Source organism: Schistocerca americana, chromosome 1, assembly GCF_021461395.2.
Source record: "Schistocerca americana isolate TAMUIC-IGC-003095 chromosome 1, iqSchAmer2.1, whole genome shotgun sequence".
NCBI lineage: Eukaryota > Metazoa > Arthropoda > Insecta > Orthoptera > Acrididae > Schistocerca > Schistocerca americana.
In genome coordinates, this window is record NC_060119.1 from 572,475,219 (window position 1) to 572,500,314 (window position 25,096).

Below are 25,096 nucleotides of genomic sequence, written 5' to 3' on the forward strand. Positions count from 1 at the left end.
GACGTATAGACGACCTTCTCAGGGCGAAGATGGGTTCTACTCGCAACACTCTAAGTACGTACAAATCTGTGTAAGTAAACGAATTCCACATCAAAGTAATTAAAGTCAAGTAGTCACCAAACAAACAGCTGTCGTCTACACAACGACCCTATATAAGCCAGAATTACCTTCCTCTGACAAGTAACATCAGCAACCTGGATCTCATGTGGAAACAAACTGTTTTAAGTGGCACAAAATCGCTCTGATGCTTAGCCCGTTAACGGCAACCATTTTATCTATTTCCCAGTTGAAAATGCATTATTTATTCGGCGAGGGCCGGCCGCTGCGACCGAGCGGTTCTAGGCGCTTCAGTCAGGAACCACGCTGCTGCTATGTTCGCAGGTTCGAATCCTGCCTCGGGCATGGATGTGTGTGATGTCCTTAGGTTAGTTAAGTTTCAGTAGTTCTAAGTCTAGTGAACTGATGACCTCAGATGTTAAGTCCCATAGTGCTCAGAGCCATTTGAACAATTTTTTTTTGGCGAGCATAAATGTTATTAAATTTACACTAGACACTGAAACTATGCTTGAGATATGTATTCACGTCCATATCTCAAGAATTTGTTTCCTACACTACCGTGCAAGTCTAGAAAAATCAAGGAACCATTCCCTTTTCAATTTACGAGACGTAGAGCGTTTACTGCCAAACGCAATGTACGATTCAGAGGTGAATGTTATAATTAAATAGCTATTTTAAAGATATTCTGTACGTTATTTCTGAATGAAATCGCAATCCGCATCTTAGCTATATCAGATGGACAGCACAGAACTGCGACAGAGGCATCGAAAAAAGGAACAATGCTACAACCGATTTGGTCGAAGTGACGTCACATCTTCATCTACATCTACATCTACATCTATATCATACTCCGCAAGCCACTTGATAGTGTGTAGCGGAGAACACTTTCATACCATTAACGGAACTCTCTAACCCTTTTCCATTCGCGAATAGCACATAGGAAGAATGATTGTCGGTAAGCCTCTGTATTGGCTCTAATTTCTCCAATTTTCTACTCTTGGTTATTATGTGAAAGATATGCGGACGGAAGTAATTTGTTGTCCCTCGGGCATGGGTGTGTATGTGTGTTGTCTTTAGGGTAAGTTAGTTTGCTTAATTAGTGTGTAAGCTTAGGGACCGATGACCACAGCAGTTTGGTCCCATAGACGTTAACACAAATTTCCAAAATTCAAATACTCAAGAATAGGTCGAACAAACGCCTTGTAAGCCACTTCCGTCGTGGAAGTGTTACATTTCCTTTGTTCTTACGAATCTGAGACTGGCATCTGCTTTTCCCACTAATTGTTTTATGTGGTCATTCCACTTACGGGTCGGCCGGAGAGGCCGAGCGGTTCTAGGCGCTACAGTCTGGAGCCACGCGACCGCTACGGTCGCAGGTTCGAATCCTGTCTCGGGGATGGGTTTGTGTGATGTTCTTAGGTTAGTTAGGTTTAAGTAGTTCTAGGGGACTGATGACCTCCGAAGTTAAGTCCCACAGTGCTCAGAGCCATTTGAACCATTTTCTACTTATGGTCGCTCTAGTTAGTTACCCCTAGATATTTTACTGTAGATACTGTTTCTGGCGGTTTGTTATCAATAGTGTGGCTGTACAGCATTGGATTTCTTTCCCTATGTATGCACACAATGTTACATTTATTTGCCGTCAGTGTCAACTGCCAGAGCCTGCACCATTCATCAATCCTCTGGAGGGCATTCTGCAAATCGTTACTATCTTCTGATGTTTCTATTTTGTTATAGACAACCGTGCCATCTGCGATCAGCCTTAAAAAGCATACCCCGCTTTCTAATAGATCATTTATATATATTGTAAACAGTAACGGTCCTATCACACTTCCTTGGTGTACTCCGGAAATTACTTTTACAACTGCAGATTTTGTTACGTTAAGAGTGACGGGTTGAGTTCTATCTGCAAGGAAGCCTTTAATCCAGTGGTAAATCTGTTCCGATACTCGATAAAATTTTATTTATACCACTAAACGGCAATGGGGGAGGGTGTCAAATGCCTTCCTGAAATTTAAGAACACGGCGTCAACCTGAGCGCCGTTGTCCACTGCGCTGTGGATCTCATGGAGGATCAGAGAGAGCTGAGTTTCATAGGATCTCTTTTTGTGGAACCCGTGTTGAGTTTTATAGAGGAGAGTTTCATTCTCCAAAAACGCCATAATCCTTGAGCTTAAAAGCATGTACCATAATTGTACAACAGATTGACGTCAACGATATAGGTCTATATTCGTGTGCATCTGTCCTACGGCCGCTTTTAAAAATGGAATGACGTGCGCTTTCTTCCAGTCGCTAGGTACCCTTAGTTGCTCGAACGTTCTACGATAAGTTACTGCTAGAAGGAGAACAAGTTCTTTTGCACAGTCTTTGTAGAATATTTTAAGTGTCTTATCTGGTCCTGGCGCTTTTCCACTTCAAAGCGTTTGTAGTGGTGTTTGTTTTCCGTGATCTGTTATCTCAATAACTGCCAGTTTGAAGTTAGTACAATGACTGACAGGAACAACCCTGTTACGATCTTCTCCTGTGAAACAATTTCCGAAGACCAAATTCAGTATTTCTGCCTTCTCTCTGTTATCTTCCGTTTCGGTTGCAGTATGGTCACTGAGTGAATGAATAGGTCTTTTTTACCCAAGTAATGATTTTACATACGACCAAAACCTCTTTGTGTTTTTCCTCAGATCAGTCGACAAAGCTCTACTTTCAGAGTCATCGAACGCTTCATTCATTGCTCTAGTTTCGCTCATTTTCGCTTCGCTCAGCTTTTGTTTGTCCGCTAGGCTTTTACTTCTCTTGAATCGAACAAGAAGGTCCCTTTGTTTACGTAACACTTCCCTAGCATGATTATTAAACCATAGTAAGTCTTTCCTATACCTTAAGATCTTACTCGGAATATACCTGTATAGAGCGTTCTGCTCGATATCTTTCCATTTTTTCTCCACACCTTCGTGCTCATTACCGAATACTTGATACTGACCAATCAGATACTCCGAAATTTGTACCCTGTTATTATTACTAATTAAACAGGTACTCCGACCTTACTCAACATTCTTTTGTCATAGATGCTGTCACAGCCTTATGATCGCTGATGCCCTCCTCTACGTTAAATGATTCGATAAGTTCAAGTCTGTTTGTTGACAGGAGATCTATGACGTTACACTCACGAGTTGCCTCTCTAGCTATCTGCTCAAAGTAATTTTCGGACAAGACATCCAGAACAGTGTCACGTGAGCCCCTGGGTCCGACAACTATACTGTTAGTATAACGCTCCCAATCTATACTGGCAAGTTGAAGTCACCCCTTATTACAACGGAATTATCAGGACACCGCGACAGTGTCCCCCAGGATATGAACATCAATGGCTTCCGTCTACACTCTACAGGATGCCGAACATACATGCCCTTTGAATTTGGTCATCATTGCATACCCTGTGTATTCATTAATTTCACTGGTTGTTATGATAATTTCTGAAATTTCATGAAATTCTGACTGTTTACTAAAAGTGCTATTGTGGCACCGTTTTTAGAATGTATATGGCTCGTAATACCAAATTGAACCAACGTACACTACTGGCCATTAAAATTGCTACACCACGAACATGACGTGCTACAGACGCGAAATTTAACCGACAGGAAGACGATGCTGTGATATGCAAATGATTAGCCTTTCAGTGCATTCACACGAGGTTGGCACCGGTGCGGACACCTACAACGTGCTGTCATGGGGAAAGTTTCCAACCGATTTCTCATACACAAACAGCAGTTGACCGGCGTTTCCTGGTGAGACGTTGTTGTGATGCCTCGTGTAAGGAGGAGAAATGCGTACCATCACGTTTCCGACTTTGATAAAAGTCAGATTGTAGCCTGTCGCGATTGCGGTTTATCGTATAACGAAATTGCTGCTCGCGTTGGTCGAGATCCAATGACTGTTAGCAGAATATGGAATCGGTGTGTTCAGGAGGGTAATACCGAACGCCGTGCTGGATCCCAACGGCCTCGTATCACTAGCAGTCGAGATGACAGGCTTCCTATCCGCATGGCTGTAACAGATCGTGCAGCCACGTCTCGATCCCTGAGTCAACAGATGGGGACGTTTGCAAGACAACAACCATCTGCACGTAGAGTTCGACGAGGTTTGCAACAGCATGGACTGTCAGTTCGGAGGCCGCGGCTGCGGTTACGCTTGACGTTGCATCACAGACAGGAGCGCCTGCGATGGTGTACTCATCGACGAACCTGAGTGTACGAATGGCAAAACGTCATTTTTTCGGATGAATCCAGGTTCTGTTTACAGCATCCGTGTTTGACGACATCGCGGTGAACGGACTTCGGAAGCGTGTATTCGTCATCGCCATACTGGCGTATCACCCGGCGTGGTGGTATGGAGTGCCATTGTACGGGCCTTTCTGTATACAGAAAATTTTCGGCTGCTGTCCTGGCCAGCTCATTGTCCAGATCTATCTCCAATTGAAAACGTCTGGTCAATGGTGACCGAGCTACTGGCTCGTCACAATACGCCAGTCACCACTCCTGATGAACTGTGGTATGGCTTTGAAGCTGCATGGGCAGCTGTACCTGTACACGCCATCCGAGCTCTGCCCAGGCGTATCAAGACCGTTATTACGGCCAGAGGTGGTTGTTCTGGGAATTGATTTCTCAGAATCTATGCACCCAAATTGCGTGAAAATGTAATCACATGTCAATTCTAGTATAATATATTCGTTCAATGAATACCCGTTTTTCATCTGCATTTATTCTTGGTGTAGCAATTTTAATGGCCAGCAGTGTGTGGGTTCCTGTAGTCATGTCCTAGTTCATGAACCACGGGCAACGTATGAGTGGCCAAGTAAGTGGTCCCGACAGTCGGGATACCAGTTACTTTGGAATAAGGCTGGGCATCTCGGACATATTCTGAGTCGTGGTCACCTTTGTGATCATACGGCAAAGACTACCAAATCCACCGGTTAGTCCCTCAACCGTTAGGGGTAAAACCCAATGGGACTCGGGGCAAGTAAGGCTAGCAACCTGCTTCCCTGGTACTTTAAATATGATGCTGGCAATAATCAGAGCAAAATGCCTCGGACCTTTGGAGGTGAAGGAGTCCCACCTCTAACTGACAAACCAGAGACTCCTAAGATACGACTTGGCAAACAAATGGTAATGAGATGGGGAGCCATTAATATCAATGGGGGCTACTCTGGGAAGAAGGTAGAGCTGGCAGAGGCTGCAAGTAAGATGGGGCTGGACGTTTTAGCTGTTAGTGACATTCGGGTAAGGGGTGAGAAGGAAGAGGAAGTGGGAGAATACAAGGTCTACCTGTCAGGAGTCAAAGCAGGAATAGCACAATGGGGTGTAGGGCTTTACATCAGGAAAGAAATGGAACCCAGTTGCAATAAGGTATGTAAACGAACGACTGATGTGGATAGATTTGACAGTGCCTAGCAAGAAAATTAGGATTGTGTCAGTATATTCGCATTGTGAAGGGACAGATCAAGATAAGATGGATAGTTTTTATGAGGCACTCAGTGATGTAGTTGTTAGAGTAAAGGACAAGGACAGTGTTCTGCTCATGGATGATTTTAACGCCAGGATTGGAAATCGAACAGAAGGGCATGAAAAGGTTATGGGTAAATTTGGGGAGGATATGTAGGCCAACAGGAACGGGAAACAACTCTTGGATTTCTGTGCCAGTATGGGCTTAGTAATCAGAAACTCCATTTTTAAACATAAGAACATTCACCGGGCCGGCCGAAGTGGCCGTGCGGTTAAAGGCGCTGCAGTCTGGAACCGCAAGACCGCTACGGTCGCAGGTTCGAATCCTGCCTCGGGCATGGATGTTTGTGATGTCCTTAGGTTAGTTAGGTTTAACTAGTTCTAAGTTCTAGGGGACTAATGACCTCAGCAGTTGAGTCCCATAGTGCTCAGAACCATTTGAACCATTTGAACATTCACCGGTGTACTTCGGAAGGCAGGGGAACCAGATCTGTCATTGACTATATAATAACAGATCAGGAATTCAGGAAGGCTGTGAGGGACACATGTGTATTCAGGGGATTCTTTGATGACACTGATCATTATTTAATCTGCAGTGAAATTGGGACTGTGAGGCCGAAAGTGCAGGAGGTCAGGTCCATATGTAGGAGGATAAGAGTGGAGAAACTTCAGGATAAGGAAATCAGGCACAAGTACATAACAGCGATCTCAGAAAGGTACCAGTTAGTTGAATGTAGTCAATTACAGTCATTGGAAAAGGAATGGACAAGGTACAGGGACACAGTACTAGAAGTGGCTAAAGAATGTCTTGGAACAGTAGTGTGTAAAAGTAGGATGTAGCAAACAGCTTGGTGGAATGATACAGTCAAGGCAGCCTGTAAAAGGAAAAAGAAGGCGTATCAAAAATGGCTACATACCAGAACCCAGGTAGATAGAGAAAGTTGTGTTGAAGAAAGAAACAAAGCCAAACAGATAATTGCAGCATCGAAGAAGAAATCGTGGGAAGACTTTGGATACAGGTTGGAGACTATGGGTCAAGCTCCAGGAAAACCATTCTGGAGTGTAGTTAGCAGTCTTCGAAAGGGAGGTAAGAAGGAAATGACAAGTATTTTGGACAGGTCAGGAAAACTGATGGTGAATCCTGTGGATGCCTTGGGCAGATGGAGGGAATATTTTGAAGAGTTGCTCAATGTAGGTGAAAATGCGATCAGTAATGTTTCAGATTTCGAGGTAGAATGGGACAGGAATGATGATGGAAATAGGATCACATTTGAGGAAGTGGAAAAAATGGTCAATAGATTGCAGTGCAATAAAGCGGCTGGGGTGGATGAAATTAATTCGGAACTCATTAAATTCAGTGGAATGTGAGGTCTTAAATGGCTACACAGGATAATTGAAATGGCCTGGGAGTCGGGACAGGTTCCATCAGACTGGACAAAAGCAGTAATCACACCAATCTTTAAACATGGAAACAGAAAAGATTGTAACAACTACAGAGGTATCTTTTTAATCAGCGTTGTGGGTAAAATCTTCGCAGATATTGTTGAAAGGAAAGTGCGAGTATTAGTTGAGGACCAATTGGATGAAAATCAGTGTGGGTTTAGGCCTCTTAGAGGTTGTCAGGACCAGATCTTTAGCTTACGGCAAATAATGGAGAAGTGTTATGAGTGGAACAGGGAATTGTATCTATGCTTTATAGATCTAGAAAAGGCTAATGACCGGGTTCCTAGGAGGAAGCTATTGTCAGTTCTACAAGATTATGGAATAGGAGGCAAACTTTTGCAAGCAATTAAAGGTCTTTACATGGATAGTCAGGCAGCAGTTAGAGTTGACGGTAAATTGAGTTCATGGTTCAGAGTAGTTTCAGGGGTAATACAAGGCTGCAACCTGTCTCCACTGTTGTTCATATTATTTATGGATCATATGTTGAAAACAATAGACTGGCTGAGTGAGATTAAGATTTGTGAACACAAAATAAGCAGTCTTGCATATGCGGATGACTTAGTTGTGATGGCAGATTCGATTGAAAGTTTGCAAAGTAATATTTCAGAGCTAGATCAGAAATGTAAGGACTATGGTATGAAGATTAGCATCTCCAAAACGAAAGTATTGTCAGTGGGAAAGAAATATAAACGGATTGAGTGCCAAATAGGAGGAACAAAGTTAGAACAGGTGGACGGTTTCAAGTACTTAGGATGCGTACTCTCACAGGATGGCAACCTAGTGAAAGAACTGGAAGCGAGGTGTAGCAAAGCTAATGCAGTGAGCGCTCAGCTACGATCTACTCTCTTCTGCAAGAAGGAAGCCAGTACCAAGACTAAGTTATCTGTGCACCGTTCAATCTTTCGACCAAATTTGTTGTATGGGAGCGAAAGCTGGGTGGATTCAGGTTACCTTATCAACAAGGTTGAGGTTACGGATATGAAAGTAGCTAGGATGATTGCAGGTACTAGTAGAAGGGAACAATGGCAGGAGGGTGTCCACAATGAGGAAATCAAAGAAAAACTGGGAATGAACTCTATAGATGTAGGAGTCAGGGCGAACAGGCGTAGATGGTGGGGTCATGTTACACGCATGAGAGAAGCAAGGTTACCCAAGAGACTCATGGATTCAGCAGTAGAGGGTAGGAGGAGTCGGGGCAGACCGAGGAGAAGGTACCTGGATTCGGTTAAGAATGATTTTGAAGTAATAGGTTTAACATCAGAAGAGGCACCAATGTTAGCACTGAATAGGGGATCATGGAGGAACTGTATAAGGGGGGCTATGCTCCAGACTGAACGCTGAAAGGCATAATCAGTCTTAAATTATGATGATGATGATGATGATGATGATGAGTAGTGTAGTTCGTGTAGCACTAATAATGAAAATTTACGTGGTTTTTAAAATTCTGAAATCAGAATTAAATATCATTCTACTGTCAGCATGACCACATAGTCAACCCACAACCATCTACATGACCATTCAAACTACTTCATTTTGTGGTCATTATAACCTATTAGACAAAAGTCATAGTCGATTTTGATGAAATTTTCTACAGTAGGTGCTTACCTTGCCGTTGTGCGTCCAGACCATGTCGGGAGGCGGGTCTGGGGGGTATGTGACGAGGCACGTCAGGTTGATGGTGCTCCCCGCGTCGATGAAGATGTCGGGTCCGCCCAAGATCTCGGAGCGTGGCTCTGCGAGCAAATAAGGAAAACTTTATATCGGCAGAGAGTATGTGTCGCTGCATTGACAAATGGCTATGGAGAGTGGGCTGCACTTCTATAACAGTTAAGCTGTTTTATCGGTGATCTGACCTATGCTGCTAATAGTTCAAGACGATGAAACACTTGGATGCTGTGAGGACGGATCGTGAGTCGTGCTTGGATAGCTCGGATGGTAGAGCACTTAAGTTCCCGAGTTCGAGTCTCGGTCCAGCACACAGTTCTAATGTGCCAGGAAGTTTCATATCAGTGTACACTCCGCTGCAGAGTGAAAAACTCGTTCTGGAAAAGAAATAATATGTTTTATTTGTGTTCCGGCTACAGACTGTTCGGCTTACGTAAAAAATCGTATTTACGACAGGCAAGATTTTATTCAGTGCTGTAGTGGTAAACTTGAAGATGGTTTGCTGAACAAATCGAAATCAGCAATCACCTCATCTCGTTTTAGTGAAAAACGTTTTTCGCTCTATACGAGCTGACGTCAGTCAAGACCTTCTTCCTTAGAACAGGTTTACTAGAAATGGAACGCTAGGTTCTCAAATTACGAAGAAAATCAGCAGGCAAACTAACGACTGAAGCATAGTTTCAATAATATAAGATTGGTCGTAACGTAACGTTATCAGTACAATTCTCACGTTTCTATGGCTCGGAGCGTGGTCTGCCTGCCTGCGCTGCTTCATGGAGATGGTTAGTTTCCCCCTCGCCACCAAACCAAGTGTCTTCGAAGCTCCCGGAATGTGGTTCAGTTCCACCCGCGATGCAGCGATCACTTGAGCAGCGGTCCTCAGAACCAATATTCGTTAAACGTGGGAATTCCACTGCCGAAACTTTTCCAAACTATGAGCGGATTTCTAGGATCTCCATTAGGGCAATGCTCCCAGAAATACCACCTACTTTATCTGGGCAAAAACGACGTGCCAAAGCTATCCCATCCCCAATACAATTTAAACGACACTCTGATGAACGTTCTTTTGTTACCTCGGCTTAAGACACGCTTGAAAGGACACCGTTTCGAGGCCTTCGACTACGTGGAATTCCCTAAAGGACATTCTAATCGAGGCCTTCCAGGATGCCTACAATACTTTGAAATCTGTCTCTGTAAAATATACTGACGCAAGAGGGTCTTATTTAGAAGAAATTTGATCCATTTTACCGCTCTGATTAACAAATTAGTTTTAATGGGCTAAGTGGCATTGCTTTCGGGACAGATGCCGTAAATTACGCGGCTCACACAGATATTGGACACATAGTACTGTCTTTTGTGAAACGCAGACAGATTTTACTACAGGGGAAATTCAAAGAACCAGAATCTGAGGCCGACTTTAGAATGAGTCTACTGCCACCCATGTACATTTAGCGTGTGGACCACGAAGATAAAAAAAATAGAAATTAGGGCTTGCACAGAAGCATACAGATAGTCGCTTTTCCATCTCTCTATTTGCGAGTGGAACAGGAAACGAAATTACTAGTACGTGACAGCCCACAATAGGTGGCTTGCGGAGTATGTATGTAGATGTAGCCATCGTTTACTGTCTGCCACTATACGGAGTTCAGAAACGTAAATGTGAGAATCATTCAAATTACCTTAATAAATGACCGTAAACTTAATATTTTTAAGTAAGGGATCAGTGGGCTGAAACGAATATTTCACATTCTGTGAATTACCCTAAAACATTGGAAAATACAGAAATTCGAGACCATTCCAAGTGCAATGTAAGTCTCACATTTTCGTAATGAAATTTGCATTAAAAAAAATTATTTTTACAATGTAACTGGTACCTAGATTAAAGAAAAGCTTACTGCCATCTACAGCATATTTACCAATCAACACATCATTGAAGCCAGCGGATAAGTTTAAGTTCATGAGGGATGATGTATGATACACTGAAATCCTCAGTAATTCAATTCTCAGTCAGTGCAGCAGAGACAAGCTGGCTGCGTGATCACATTCCCTTCTGAAGACCAAATAGAGGTCAGTCAACTGTCATCCCGTGTGAGCGTCGGATGATGCAGAGCCTCGTACCTAGTGTTACTGTCCACTAGTGTGCCAGTTACTCTGACGTCATGGAAGTTTCTTCCATTGCATCTTGGACCTCACTGTATTCTCTGAGGCTTGTGGTACTGTAAGCTTTTAACAACGCTGGTAACAGTCTTAAATTTTACTACACGTGACGTCAGAAACTGTGGATGTGCTAACGATGGCCTAACTATTTTCCAGGGCCTTTATACTTTTTAGTGACCTTCGTTTCATATCACTAAACCAAGTCTGATACGCATTTAACGACATGTACTCCAAGTAAGAATTTCATTCCACCCATGTTGAGTGTTTATAGCGTACCATCTGCATCTTTTATTATATGAGTTAAGGAAACGGATTTTTGTTTAAAGAATTCTGTTTAGTCGTCTACATCAATGTTATGTACTTCAAACTAGTTTTCATTAGATATTATACACTAATACCAGCGATTTTTCTACTCCTCGAATCACTTCCGCAACTCGACTTTTGAGATACCTTATAGCCCTCTCAGCAATGCGATTTCAGTCTCATCTATCCTTTTTTAGTTTTTAGGAACAGAAAAAAGCCATATGGGACCATGTATGGCCAGTATGAAGGTTGGCACATCACTACGATATTGTTTTTGGGCAAACTTTCACGAACAACAAACCAAGTGGTAGCGTGTGAACTATCGTGGAGCAAAAGTCATGAAATTCTTGGGCACAAACCCGTGATTTTTCTGATTTTTCATGCAAGCGTCGTTGCACTTGTACCTAGTGCGTGTTTCTGATCGTCCGGCTTCGTGAGAAGAATCCATGGTGCACTATTCCCCAAAAATTGTGGAACCAGTACCATAACCTTTACGTTTGACCGCATTTGGCGAGCTTTTGTCGGTCACGGCTATCCAGAAGACTTGCAATCGGCCAGTAAAGTCTTTGTTTCAACGTCGTATCCAGAACTCCACTTTTCATCACCTATTACGACGCATTTCAGTAGTTCTGCGTCGTTGTAGCTTCATCTAGCGACTTCTGAGCAACTTGCAATCCGTGCAATTTTCGTTCGAAACTCAGTAGTGTTTCATATCAAAAACGTCCAAAACATTCTTCCGTGATGAGCGAATTGATATTCCGTCATCTATTAGGTATTTCTCAGGTTATGATCTGACGATAGATCATAGTCATTTTGTATTATCCTTTCCGTGATATAATCTGTCGATGATATCAAATGGTTCAAATGGCTCTGAGCACTATGCGACTTAACTTCTGAGGTCATCAGTCGCCTAGAACTTAGAACTAATTAAACCTAACTAACCTAAGGACATCACACACATCCATGCCCGAGGCAGGATTCGAACCTGCGACCGTAGCGGTCGCTCGGCTCCAGACTGTAGCGCCCAGAACCGCACGACCACTCCGGCCGGCTGTCGATGATATCCTGGGGCGTCCAGGGCGCTCTTCCTAAACGCCATTACCAATCACAAGCCCTAGTTCTACTGAAGTAAATAATTCAGATTTTTAATCTGAAATATAGTCTCGTCTAATACAAATTGTAATCCAAAATATCTGAAGTAGTTTTATACAAAACAAAGAAACCCGACAACGCTTCTCATTGCTAAAGATGTTTATGATTTGGATATACGTCCTAACCTTTTTCTCCCCTTCCCTCTGTCCATCTCCTCCGCTTCCTCTCCTTCTCTCTGTTCACCTCCTCCTCCTCTCCTTTGTCCATCTTTTCCTTCCCACGCCCTCTGCATCTCCTTCTCCCCTCTCCCTGACCATCTCCCCCTGTCCCTCATTATGTCAGTTTTCTCCCCATGTCTGTGTCCTTACCTAACCCACTCTCTCTCTCTCTCTCTCTCTCTCTCTCTCTCTCACACTCTCTCTCTCTGAGATCGAGCGTTGGTTATTGTTATTGTTGTTTAGAAAAATATATAGATTACGTCCAGATGCGAAGAACTTTTCGACACAATTGCTAACAAAGATTCTCTGTTATATTCTACATATTTACATACTGTACACACTATGTATTCATATAAATTTCTCATATTAGGTGCATTGTGCTGCCATCTACTGCCATGTACTAAGTATTAGTGACCTCAGTAGTCACTAGACATCGTGAGAGAGCAGAATGGGGAGCTCCGTAGAACTCACGGACTTCGAACGTCGTCAGGTGATTGGGTGTCACCTATGTCATACATCTGTACGCGAGATTATCATGCTCTTAAACATCCCTAGGTCCACTGTTTCCGATGTGATAGTGAAGTGGAAACGTGAAGGGACACGTACAGCACAAAAGCGTACAGTCCGACCTCTGTTGACTGACAGAGACAGCTGACAGTTGAAGAGGGTCGTAATGTGTAATGATAGACATCTATCCAGACCATCACACAGCAATTCCAAACTGCATCAGGATCCATTGCATGTACTATGACGGTTAGGTGGGAGGTGAGAAAACTTGGATTTTATGGTCGAGTGGCTGCTCATAAGCCACACATCACGCCGGTAAATGCCAAACGACGCCTCGCTTTTTGTAAGGAGTGTAAACATTGGACGACTGAACAGTGGAAAACGTTGTGTAGAGTGACGAGTCACAACACAACGTGGCGATCCGATGGCAGGGTGTGGGTATGGCGACTGCCCGGTGAACATCATGTGTCCACGTGTGTAGTGCCAACAGTAAAATTCAGAGGCGTTGATGTTTTGGTGTGGTTGTCTTTTTCATGGAGACGGCTTGCAACCCTTGTTGTTTGGCGTGGCACTATCACAGACAGGGGCAGATTGATGTTTTAAGCACCTTCCTGCTGCCCACTGCTGAGGAGAAATTCGGGGATGGTGATTGCATCTTTCAACACCACCGAGCTCCTGCTCATAATGCCCGGCCTATGGCGGAGTGGTTACACGACAATAACGTCCCTGAAATGGACTGGCCTGCACAGAGTCCTGAAGTGAATCCTATGAACACCTTTGGGATATTTTGGAATGCCAGGGTCGTGCCAGGCCTCACCGACTGACATCAGTGATGCATACCGTGAAGAATGGGCTGCTATTCTCCAAGAAACCTTCCAGCACCTATCTGAACGTATGCCTGCGAGAGCGGAAGCTGGTATCAACGATAAGGGTGTGCAAACACTGTATTGAATTCCAGCATTATCGACGGAGGGCGCCACGAACTTCTAAGTCATTTTCAGCCAGGTGCCCGGATACATTTGATCACATAGAGTATCTTTAAAAATATTTCCTATGTCCGTCTGAAAGTTTATTAGACTAAAGCGTAAAAATTTAAAGTAAATCGCTCAAGACGTTTTCACGATTTTTGGTAACAACGTTTGCCGTTTATATATCGCTATCTTTATGTATTGCACATATTAAAAAGCTATATATGTCCGTCCGAATATTCATTCTAGTCTAAAATTCTAAGGTAAATTAGGAAGTACTTTTCGATATTGTCGGTAACGATATTGATCAACTAATTGTTTGTATACAGTAGTACACATAGTTAGTAACTGCCGATACTACCAAACCGAATATAATTTTTTTGACAGCTCATAATTGACCAAGTATCCAATTTGACTAACACTGCAGAGGCCCTTTTCAGGTATGATTACCAACACAACAACAAAATGGCGCATATGTCACCGGCTTACGTCGAGAAATTACAAACTTCCCATTACATGACTCGTATACCGCCTCGTTCATCTGAGAACAAATGCCTTATTCATAACCAGCAACTGTAACAAATAAATTTTTTCGTGTGCATCGGTTCTATATTTTCAATGGTCTGTAACATCAGTTACACTAATTGTACGCCATCTACACAATGAAATTAGTATCCAATGATAATGAACTTTTTGAAAATGAGTTGGAGATATTGACGATATTTACTACCATCAGTGAGTTCGATAGTGTTATTAAAACAGTTATATTGATTCGGTCGAAACCATCGAGAAAGTAATTCATGTCGCTGCCGTTAGACTGTGTATTGTTGAATTCTGTGGGACTCTGATACCACTAAAAGGGAACCAAACTTTGTTCACTGTTTCTGTTCGCCTCTATAGTTTCACGCTAACTATGGTCTCTCATTTGCAAATTCGAGAGAACGTGACATGATTTCCATATGAGGTAGTCGAGGGACACAGAAGCTAAAACAAGGTCCAGTTATTTAGTTCATTACTGCAGGACCTAAACGAAATGAACTTATGACCACACGTAAGAGTAAGAAAGAATGTAAAGTAATTGTTTTTAAATGGAAGGCAACGTGAAATAAATACGTAAATTTTCCACTGTGTCTCCCATCCGTGATTTTCACTTGTGACGACGAAAAATGTGTAGAGTAATCATGTTACCAAAGTAAGGAAATATTATTTTCCCTATGTAGACAATATGGCACATTAAATAGGGAAATTCTATAATGCTCCACAAATGATAGTTATGATGCATCTCTTAAGAAAAAGGGCTATTACTCGAACCTCACACATACGATGTAAGACGACTGGCAAAAGTTCTGTCTCGTAAATCAGTTTACGGACGCTAGTTTCGAATGATAAGTGCCACCAGACAGTTTGCGACTGATTTAAAGTAATGAATATTTCGCTTTGGATTCCTGGGTAGTCAGCTTCTGAAATGAAAACAATAATTGCGAGCTATGTGGCACAGCCAATGCAGTGGAAACCTCTGTCGCGGTTGAGATGGATACACTAAGACTCATTCTATTATATTCAAAGCCATATATAATACTGCAGAGAATTCAGCAATAGCCCGAAAAATGTTCATTCCCTCTCCTCTACTTCCCTCTGCCGCCCCCCCTCTCTTCAATGGCTTTCACAACTGGCTTTTACCGGTCGGCACGCAACCGAATTACGAATTATCGCCGCGAAAAGTTGCCCCATTGGTCTACCCAAATCGTAATAGCGTAAATAATATTTCCGTAATAAAGTTCTACGAAACACATAACTTACAGTTAAGCAACTCACTTTCCTGTCAGAGCATCTGAATAAAACTATTTAAGTCAAATTCACGAAAATTCCTTTATCGACAACAACTTTCAGCGTGTTGACAAGCCATCTTCAGATCAGTAAAAATTATAGCCTAATTCATCTTGTATCTGCCACCATGCATTTGACATCGTCATATTATATTGAGCTGAATCGCCCTTGTTGTCATTAACATATTGAACTGCAAGGTCGTCATAAACTCAAACTAGTAATCAATAAAGGAATTTTCGCCATCTTGTCTTATAATTCTTATCGACACATTTTAACAGAACAGATCGCGTGTCTCCCGACTGACAATCCTCAGAGAGTCACCGGTAGCGCAAAATGCGTCAAAACTGGAATGTAAATACCACCTACATCTGGTTTTCATGGAAAATTTTCCACCGCTATTTTCATCCGAGGACAAATTTACAGTTCGTCTCATTAGTACTAAGAAACTTAAATCGAGATGGAAATTTTTGAGCCTCATTTCATCTATCGTAAAGTTAACATTTTGTTACAGAGCAGCTAGGTGACGTTATTACAAACTGAATTTCATATTCTAGAGGTGAAGTGTCCAGAGCAAGTATTTCCTCAAACACTTCTGAAATATGTTTTCGTTAAACAAAGTCCCGAGAGGATCCTGCCCCTTTAACTCGACAATTTTACCAAGGAACTGCCGACATGAGCTTCGACGTGGGAGGGATGATGAATTACATTTCGTGGAACGTGATACTTACTTTCAGATCTCTATGTAATACTTTTATTCGCTCCCTGCCAATTTCAACCTCATGGTCAATATCACCCATTCACGAAGTTCAAATCTATCTTCAAGTAGAGAGTAGGTTTACCTCATTTCAGAAATTAGCTGGCAGTTACAGGTGAATAATCTAGTAGTCAGTCTGGTAACCACAAGCGCAGAACATGAACTATTGCTTCCTGGGATGCACAGATTACGGAGCGTAACTTACCGCCCTTATTATTTTTCGAAGTATGTGACACACTTTTCAATCAGATGTTTCCAGCCTAAACTATCTGATGAAGGCAGGGTGTATGTTTAAGGGCATTCTTTTGTTTGATCCGAAGCTTGCGTCCGTGATGATGATATTTTGCACCACAAAGTAGGGAAGGTGAAGAAAATTTCGAACATACACAAGAGATATTAAAGGTGGAAGTAATTACTGGTCAAATTACGGACACATCCCATTCCTCTCAGTAGGCTCAGTCATACGCTTAGGAACTGATGCTGCAGTGGTGGAAGTTTCAAACACAACATCATTACAACCGGAAAGAAGGTCCTATGCGCGTATCGTGAAAGAGAAAAGACGGGTACCAGACACTCCTGTCTACGAGGTAACGGCATCATTATTAGTGCTTTTTCGATGGATATTACTAAGGGAAATACTTTGACACTAGGATAAACACACACATGCAGTCTCTTTCTTCATAACCGGGAAAATTTATTGCCATCATTCATTTGCACCATAGACGGCGATATTCAGACGTGTACCTACGTTCAAGAATGACTCAATGCTGAAGGGCAGTTTTCAGAAACTTCACTGACTCCTCCATTTCGCCAAAATTCAACCTCACGTGTATGCCTTCCGGATTTTGTTTCCAATACTTGCGTCTGAAATTTGTGGAAGTGTGTTGCAATTTGCCTTCATTGTTATCACTTAGCACAAAATATAATGATCGATGAACAGCAACTTACAAGTGAACTACATGCAGTTTCATGCAATACAACTCTAACAAACAACGCAAATGTATCTTCAAATGATGGATTGCTCCCGACGGGCTAATGAAACTGAATAATTAAATTTGGACTACACACAATACAAAGAGACGGCTATAGGAACAGCGACTGCTGAGCAACAGAAACAAAACAGTGCACAGATAGGGCGAAAGGGAGACGTTGACTGAAACGCTCTCTGCTACCAGAAAGGCAATGCGTGAAGCCTTGACTAACTACTGGATGAAAATGTATCACTGAATATGGATGAAATATCGGTAATATCTTGAGGTTACTTATAGCACGAGAACTAGTGGACGAGAGAGAAATCTAAACAGTCATTAGCGAAAGAAATTCGAAATGACATATTAAACATGTGTGCTTGTCCAGGAATAGGATCAACACTGATTGCATCCAAGGACATAGGTTCACATAGGTTAAGTGTATTCTCAGACGTTCCCTGTCAAAGTAAAAAAAGAAAGGATATTTGACATTATTCAGTAGCTGTAGTTGTAAGATGAGTAATATAGTAATCAGTATAAGTGGAATTGAAAATCTGTTTAAATCCTTAAAACTCATTAAGGAATCCGGAACCGAGGGAGTCCTCTTAGAGAAATGTACAGAATTTGCAAATGAATTGGCTTCACACCAGGCCATAATTTATCACAGGGTCATGAAGAAAAACAAGTTCTCCGTGATTAGAAAAGTCACATGGCACATCTGTTTACAGAAAATGAAGCAGAACTGATACATAGAACTACCGTTCTGAATTACTCACATGTGTTGGTTTCTGACTCCCAGTATAATGAAGTCAAAAATTATGACACACTTACAAAAAATAACATTCTCCAACGGTAAAAGCAAAGGTTTCAGAAACCTTGAGCATGTGAAACTTAGTTCGCCCTATTCATATAACCCTTTTAGTGCAACACGGAAAGGAAGCAAGGTCGATTCGATGTTTCTGTTTCCAAAAGATTAAGAATCGGTACAACATCGACGACTTAAAGGATATCGCATTGCTATGAGATAGCGAACGATGCTTGTGACTGGGAAGACAATCTTCTACATTTTATCTAGCAAACATTAACAGCATCGACATACTAAGAAAATTCATGATAACACAATGTCGTCGTATAAAATTATCGACTTATGGAGAGTCACCTACAGACACGCAATACCGGAAGTGCCCCAGGGGAATAACATTGTGTAGGCACAACTTACCCTCACTTGTAAGTTACTGTTCATTACTAGAACGCTAGGAATCTATAGCTCCTCTACAGAAGAAACTGCCTATAAAACTCATGAATGGCCGATTCGTGATTGCTGATCATATCTGGGGGAACGATATTAGGTCGGCCTAATTTGGTGGCGCGAATGGTTACAGATTGTTCGACTGGACGAACTGTGCAACAGAAATATTGAAACATTTTAACTGGTAGACATTGGAAGGAAGATGCAGTACATCTTGCGAGCAGCTTTCACAAACCGCTTGCTCATGAAGTATGTTTAAGATAAGAAGCCCCTTACGTACCTATCCCATAAAGTATCTCCAGAAAAAGTTAAGTGGAGAGTACTTCACACAGAGGTGGGCAAACCACAATTTATTCGTGAATGAAAAGGGAAAGGAACCTTATTATATGGTGCAATAAGAAGCATCCTTCGTCAGGCTACTCGAAGTGATTCTCTAAACTATAGATGTAGCTTGACAAAGGAAGTTCATGTACGTTGTCCTGCGTTTCGTGCAAACATTTCTATATCAAACATAAAAGCGGAGTGCAAAAATTTTTTTCTTCGCTTGGTAAAACGCTACAAAAACACGAAACTACTTCGGTGGCAACAGTAAACAAAATTCTTCGCACAAAGATGATATGGTATAATCCCAAAGCACAAATATACTCCATAACCACCAGACGATTGCTTACTGAAAGGGTTTGTTCATTGAGTGTGTGAAATGAAAACATAATTTTTCTATGAACTTTGCCTGCTGTAGTGGTTGTAAGCAAAGAAGGAGAGAAGAAATTTGAAGTCGTAAATTTTATAATAACTGAAAAGCGGGATCGACATCATTCACCAATTAACCTATACAATAACCACAAATGTCCCCTGAAGATAATGGATAACTATTACAATACCTTGCCCATAATGGTAAAATGTAATAGGACACCACCGTCTGATAAAAAGGTTCATTTCGTAGCTATCAGATGAACTGAGGAAATGGAAAAATTAAGGCAAAGTTCAAGGACACCCTCGAAGACAGGGGGCCGAAGAAGAAGTTGGAGTACAAAGGCTAGTGAGTAAAAGAAAGAAGGACCGAATCTCCCTCTTCAAATGCTACCAGACCCTCGAATTCTGCAGAAATATCTACAAAGCCGTAAACAGAAATCTCATATGCATAAAAGCAAAAAGGAATCAAAAACATACGATTCGAAAAATAAATACTCTTAAAAGCACTTACCATATTCTAACAAGAAGAGGATACCGTTAAAAAAACTCCCCTTTGTAATAATTACAAGCCTATGCGAGTGCTGAACAATGTATAAAACTGGCAAACAAGTTTTTACGGTAGAACATCCAAGATTTATTAACACTCTCTCTCATTTCGCAAATTTATTTCTGATTATGCTATTGGGCAGTAGCCTTTAAAAGAATATTGCTTGCGATTTAATCAGATAATTTTAAGTTTCTTGAACTGATATACTATGAAGGTCGATATTTTACTTATATAGTCATTCAATAAATTCTGATTGTTCCGATAATGCAAAGAAAATTTAACTGGCAACAGCTGTAAGATTCTAAACCTGTGTTTCTTGTAAATCAATAATTCAACGTCCATGCTATTAGAATGTTATGTTAGTGTACTTGTGTTCACGGTGGTTGTCTTATAAGTGTAACCACCTATTAAATGAACTTTACATCTTCTTTCGAACATCTTCATGGTGTAGCTGTGCAGCAGATGGTAAATGCAGGTCGGTTTCCCGTGACACGCTGTGTTTTGCAAAATAATAGAAACGAATATTCGAAGGCAATGTATAGTGCTTAATTCTACAATGATCAATATATCAGTATCACGCTTAATTTCAACATTCTATTTAATTTGTCGAATAGCCACCGCAGAAGGCGATATATCTCAGTTTCTGCCTTTTGTCGCAGTAAAACAGCATCCAATGATCAGAATCATTCTTCTCTACGAATCTGAAGATGAGACTGAAACAGCTGAGAAACTAGTTAATGAAAATAAATCATTGGTCATCAAAGAGAACTGTGTGCTAAAACGTCCACGAATAGTTAACTTCACTCTTATGACGCAACAGAGGAGATAATTGTGATGGTAGAGAAAGAGGTGAGATGTAAAACTATATATCTGTGTAATGGAAATCAAACAATCGGTACAAAACAGCAACGCGTATTGAATTAATCTGGAGAGTCTGAGGGAAACCAAGATAAAGCATGCATTGTCTTTTCTCGAGCTGCAGTCATTGCGGTGCATTCTTGTATCGCCAACTTTTCTCCTCAATCAGTAAACGGGTAGCAGTTTCCCGGTGTCAGTCCCTCTCACACATATTTGTGTTCACTGTTAAAGAGATACCACACGTTAAACTGTAATATTATTTAGGAATAGCTATTGGTCACCCGAAAGTAGTTATGATTACCCAAAGGATACTTTGAAGTTCACGTTGAGTGGCATTATAAAAATCTGTAGTGTCATCCTGTAACTACTGTGTAAGATATACGTGGAAGTTTGAAAGAGAAAGAAGTACATAAAATACAAACTAATCTGATGTCTACAGATCACACACTGTTGTCAAAACGTAATACGTGCTGATAGATGCCTAAGGTTTTCGTGATCCTTGACATTTGAAGCTGGCATAATTTTAAGGCTTGGGAGAGATGATAAACTCTATATTTCACGTAGAAATTTTAGAGCCAGATGTTTCTTGCAAGTAAATTCCAATTTATATATAAGATAGATCTTTAACTCAGATGAGAGAGTAATATCAAATGGTTTTCCTACATTATTTCTTGAGATTGCCAGTTATTTTTGCTGCAGAAATTTTAATTTCCTCCAATATTAATTTCAAAGACAGGAGTCACTCCTGTTTCAGCACCTGTCGGAATTTCGAGATGGTGCCTGACACCGCTCCTGTTTGTTGAGAAGCCACACTATCAGCTACAGTTTCCTTCCCAGGTACGAAGTGCTAGAACCATTGCATCATAAGCAACTTGCTTTCTCACAGCGTCTTTTCTGTACAGATTTCTCAATGTCACACGCATTACAATCGAAAGTTTTCGAAGTATTTTAGAAAGTTTAATGTTGTTGCAATGCCAAGGTAAGTATTTAAGTAAATTTGGTAACTAGATTGAGGATTTTTGCTAGGGAGAACACAACATGTTATCTTGTATGAAGAGTTCATGGCAAACGGATAAACGACTTCAGGTGAATCGCAGGGAAGTTTATTGGGTTCCTTGCTGTTCGTTATTTATTAATGATCTTGCACACAGTATTAACCCTCGCAATACGAATGGAGATACTGCATGCCCATCTTTTGAAAATATTCCACTCTAGTAAGTTACTCTATATTTTAGAATTCTGAACAAAATATTAACTATTTTTAATGAATTATTTTTCCTGATTCTATATATGTTTCAAAACATTTATCTAAACTTAAGCCAAACATTGTGGAGCAAATATTGGTCTCACCGCCGACTTCTAGTACTCAGCCACACACAATTGATTTCATCAATTTAAACGGGCCTGAAGACGGAGTTGCTGCAACGCCGAAACTAGTGGCCAAATAAATATAAAATCTTAAGTACAGATGGAGGAGTTTCATTTTTAATAAAAATTATACAACCTCTGTTTCACCATAATCCAATTTCAATAATGATGTACGAAGATCAAACATTTATGTTGGTAGCAGATGTCTCTTTCTCCAGTGAATGTTATATTCGATAATTTCAGTTTCAAGACCTTGCTTACACATCAACAAAAAATGGTTCAAACGGCTCTGAGCATTGTGGGACTTAACATCTGAGGTCATCAGTCCCCTAGAACTTAGAACTACTACTTAAACCTAACTAACCTAAGGACATCACACACATCCATGCCCGAGGCAGGATTCGAACCTGATACCGTAGCGGTCACACGGTTCCGGACTGAAGCGCCTACAACCGCTCGACCACAACGGCCGGCTACACATCAACATCTCTTTAAAGAGTGTGTTACGAGTAAAACTCAAACAAGTAATGAAATTTGCAGTTTTAACTTTTGAGTGTGGACATAAAGTACGTCTCACATCTTTTGTAATACACGTTGTCGAAAGTGCGTTTATGTCGGTAAGCATGTGCGCATCGTGGAACACGCGTTGGTTTTGCAAGGGTTAACAGAAATCTCAATGTTTCTACAGTTGATGTAGTACAAATACTTGAGTGAAATAATCTATAGGGATATGAAATATGATGGTCACATAGGCTCACTTGTCGGTAAAGCAGGTGGCTGATTCCGGTTCATAGATAGGACACTGGCAGAGAGTAGTTAGTTTATGAACTACACTGCTTACACAACACTAGTTCGACCTATCCCAGATCATTGCTCAACTATAGCCAATAGGACAGACAGGTCATATTGAAGGTATACAGTGAATGCCACCACGCAAGATCGCAAGTTTATTTGCCCAAGGAAGACCGTGACAAAGGTACTGAAGGACCCCCACTGGCATGCGCTAAAAACAGATGGCAACTAACCCTCAAAAGTCTACTTACGATGTTTCAGGAAGCACATTAAACTGAGGACTCTAGGAATATTCAAAAACCCCCTACTTATTGTCCCAATAAGGACCGTGAAGTCAGAGTCAGACCAATTATAGCACACACACAGGCGTCTAAGAAATCATTCCTCTCGTGACCTATACGCTGATCGAACAGAAAAAACCCCACATAAGAGATGTTGTAGGAAGCAACTTCTACCGTGATCCTCACAGTCGTTTGCAAAGTACTGCAGTCATTACTTATTGCGTAAAGCAGATAAAACTCCTCCATTTTAGAAAGTTCATCGCTCCATGACATTTTCTGATATATTACTTAATGCACATATGAATGCACACTTTTAACGCAATTTCTCATTCAGATAACGGGCTATATATTCAGTGGACCTTTAAGCACTGTGCTTCTAGTAGTTTTCAAGAGTGATGGAAAGATTTTGCATATCTTTAACAACACCCCTCAAGTTCTAAATTTACGGCTGTCAAAGTTTTTATCACCACGCGAGGTAAGTCACCTCAATTACGCCTGGTTAATTTCAGTGTGATAATAATTCGATAAAAGCAATGTTTCTGGCGTAGACAAATTACCACCGGATTTTAAGTGCTTAATTCGTCGGTTTTATTGAGGTGGTGAACGAACGGAAATTGCTGTAATAAAAATGCTTACAACGGATCTTGACGGTCACGAAAGAAAGCAGCGTCACAGTATCACGTACAGAAAATTCACAACTTGTTTTTTAAGAATTTTTTAACCTATGTAATTGTCTATCGGTACGGCGCGTCTAACTGGTGACAGTTTTTTTCCTCAGGAATGTATTATGACCCAGTAACGAAAGTACTAGTTGTAAATACGAACTGAAAATCCCAGATTTAATTAATTTGGAGTCTTTCGCGTATTCATTCTCCATAAACCACTGACTCTGTTACCCGACTGGTCAGAAAAACATTTAAAGAGAAAGATGGAGGTGCGAAAGGAGGGGATATTTTGAAAACTATAACGAACATGTTGATCCCGAAGTTTAAGGAAGAATATTTTCTCTGTACGTTTAAGTTGTGATATCCAAACTCGATAAGACTTAAGTAATCATATAAGTTGCATTATGTACAATGCGATAATTCCTTTTTATGAACTGAACAACGTTGTAGTGGCGAAGTAGTAGTGATTTTTTGAAGTTCTGTCTTTTTACGAAGATTCAAAGTTTTGTCTGCTGGTGCTGACTGTGAACAAAGCTCATGCAGTGTTGTGTATGTGTGGTTAAGGACGAGTGTGTAACGAAACGATGAGTTATTGCTCATTATGTATTAATCACATGAAGCAGTAGTGGGATTCCGCAGTAAAATTCCTTTAATTTTTAGTATTTCCTTAAATTAGCACCATTTTATCCATAAATATGTTTATATACCTTTTGGGATCTGCATGGCTACAGTATGAAGTTTATGAAATGTTGAAATGGTTTCCTTCATGGAGGAACAGCATCACATTAGTAAAAAAGTCCTTAAAATCGTACCATCTATGTTCTACAATTTCTTTCCTTCTGTCAAAGTGTTTGCGAAATATACAATAATCCTCCTCACAGGGGAAGGTAACTCGGGCTGCTTCTACAATGTAGACGTGAGTGGCGATAGAAACTACGTCAAATACTTTCATCATCAATCTGAGTTTAGGGAATGTAGTTACCACAGACCACTTTAAGAAACTAACACATCTGGGAATGAAGTGCATCCATTTTTGTTTCTTTGTTCCGTAGGGTATTCAACAGAATAGGATGATAGTCTCGCTGAAAATATGGGTACGCTGCTGTATCACTGCTGTTTCTACTAGCTATTTCTTGCTCTTTAATATTCTAATCGAACTGTGTGTGGGGTTTTGTGTGAGTGTGTTGGGCTGGGG

General features: G+C 41.1%; 1 protein-coding gene across 1 annotated transcript in view; it reads right to left on the reverse strand.

Annotated features, from left to right (window-relative positions):
• The window catches only part of LOC124625104 (zwei Ig domain protein zig-8-like), a 396,843-nt gene that overhangs the window by 32,498 nt on the left and 339,249 nt on the right, over positions 1-25,096 (reverse strand). The window contains exon 3 of the mRNA XM_047149148.1: positions 8,595-8,722. Within this exon, the coding sequence (XP_047005104.1) occupies positions 8,595-8,722 (128 nt within the window). The remainder of the gene's footprint in view (positions 1-8,594; positions 8,723-25,096) is intronic.